At 57.5% G+C, this 1920-nt stretch overlaps 1 protein-coding gene across 1 annotated transcript; it reads left to right on the top strand.

Moving 5' to 3' along the window:
• The first annotated feature begins 372 nt into the window (after window positions 1-372).
• LOC133909738 (transcription repressor OFP7-like) lies at window positions 373-1718 on the top strand. The gene has a single exon (XM_062352297.1). It carries the CDS (start codon window positions 409-411, stop codon window positions 1471-1473), a length of 1065 nt encoding a protein of 354 aa, XP_062208281.1. The 5' UTR covers window positions 373-408; the 3' UTR covers window positions 1474-1718.
• The last annotated feature ends 202 nt before the right edge of the window (window positions 1719-1920 follow it).

The raw sequence follows: 1920 nt of genomic DNA, 5'->3' as shown, positions 1-1920 counted from the left end.
TAAGCCAGGATTAATCTGCGACTGCATGACGTGCAATCCATCCATCACGTGACCTTTAACTTTTGCGAACGGCTCCTAGTGCGCACTTCTCGTCCCCTGAGCTGAGAGAGCATTTCAAAACACTGGAGGAAAATAAATTTTATAGAACCTGTTTAAAAAAATAGAACTTATTCACATTATTTATGTTGTTATCTAATGGTTAGACTACAAATAAAAAAAGTATGGACATATATTATCATATAAACAAATTTTTCATAGAACGGTCCCACACGTGACGCCGCTACGCTTCCCTCTCTGCTTGCTTCCATTCCACCGCGCTCGCTATATATAACACTCGCCGCTAGTGCATTAGTGCTCCCTGCGTCAAGAACGGCCAGCACGGCATCAGTGACTCAGCTAGCCGTAGCAATGGACCACGACGGCGGCGGGAGGAGCAGCAGCCGGCTCCGGGAGCGGCTGGCCCGGATGTTCAGCCCGGGCTCGCTGCTTCGCTCGACCTGCAACACCAACGCGTCCACCTGTTCCTCGTCGTCGTCCACGGCCCCCGGCGCGGGGGCGTCGTGCAAGCCTCCGCCGAGTTCCGCGTGCTCCTCCAGCCGCGCGCTCCTCGCCGCGGACGCCGCCGTCGCCCGCGACAGGGACTTCTACCTCGCCTCCTCCAGCCGCGATTACGCGGCCGTCGTGGGCCGCACCGAGTCCTTCTCCACCGCCATCGACCGACTCCACCGTCGCGCGGTCGTCGCCCCGGCACCTCCCTCCCGCTTCTCCGTCGATGCACCGCCTCTGCTGGAGAGCAAGAAGGAGAAGGAAAAGGAGAAGAGCCCTCGCGAGTACACTACTCATCACCACCACAATCTCCTCAGTGGTGGTGTCAAGAACGACAAGACCAAGATGAAGCTGCTGTCGAACCCCTACGGCTTCAGCAGCTCGGACGACGCCGACGCCGACACGGACGGCGCCGACGTCTTCAGCAGCGACGCCGATGATCTCGGCGGCCGCGGCGGGGCCAAGAAGCTAGGGGAGTCGGCGGAGACCTTCTTCTCTTCCTCGAGAAGCTTCTCCTCCGACTCCTCAGAATTCTACACCAAGAAGAAGAACAATAAGAAGAAGTCCCCTGCATCGTCGGCGCCCAAGCCGCCGCCGCCGCCTCCGAGGACCAAGAAGGATCATCAGAGGCGGCACCGTCGCGCGGCGAGCAGCTGCGACACGTGCGGCGTGAGGGACGGGTTCCGTCCTGTGGTGTGTGCGGCGGAGGAGCGGGTGCGCAAGGGGTTCGCGGTGGTGAAGCGGTCGCGGGACCCGTACGCGGACTTCCGGTCGTCGATGGTGGAGATGATCCTGGGGCGGCAGCTGTTCGGCGCGCCGGAGCTGGAGCGGCTGCTGCGGTCGTACCTGTCCCTGAACGCGCCGCGCCACCACCCCGTCATCCTCCAGGCCTTCTCCGACATCTGGGTCGTCCTCCATGACGGCTAGCTCTAGCTAGCTTCATCAATAATCAACTAGAACCATCTTGGCTGATCATGTCACGGATGGTAATTAAGCTTCTTGTGATCTGGTACTGTTCATGGTTAATCAGGAGGAGGAGCTATCTTAATCAATTTGATTTTAATGTTGATCGGTCTCAGTTGATTAGATGACCTCTTCCGTGTAATGTACCGTGCTGTTCTTGGCTAGCTCAGCTCAGCTCAGCTGGCTTCTGATTTGGAAGTGGGTTTGGATTGACCAGAGAGCGCCATCGTTTTGTTTGGTAGCTAGAGGCTAGAGGCCGGTGCTGCTGTGCTCCGTTTGATTTTCGACCGGTCTCAATCATTTGGAGTTTGGAGATGACGATGGCACGGCACTGCTCCAGCTTTGGGTTTGCATGCACTTCGTTCCCTAGTACAGTTCCACTCTGTGTCGGCAGCTATTGGTAGAATGCTT

The sequence above is a fragment of the Phragmites australis genome, chromosome 2 (genome assembly GCF_958298935.1).
Source record: "Phragmites australis chromosome 2, lpPhrAust1.1, whole genome shotgun sequence".
Classification (NCBI taxonomy): Eukaryota; Viridiplantae; Streptophyta; class Magnoliopsida; order Poales; family Poaceae; genus Phragmites; species Phragmites australis.
Note: the sequence above shows the minus strand (reverse complement) of the source record. Positions and strands in the feature narration are given on the sequence as shown.

Bases quoted from the DNA above. Each gene is read 5' to 3' on its own strand.
- LOC133909738 (XM_062352297.1), top strand. From the start codon at position 409: ATGGACCACGACGGCGGCGGGAGGAGCAGCAGCCGGCTCCGGGAGCGG.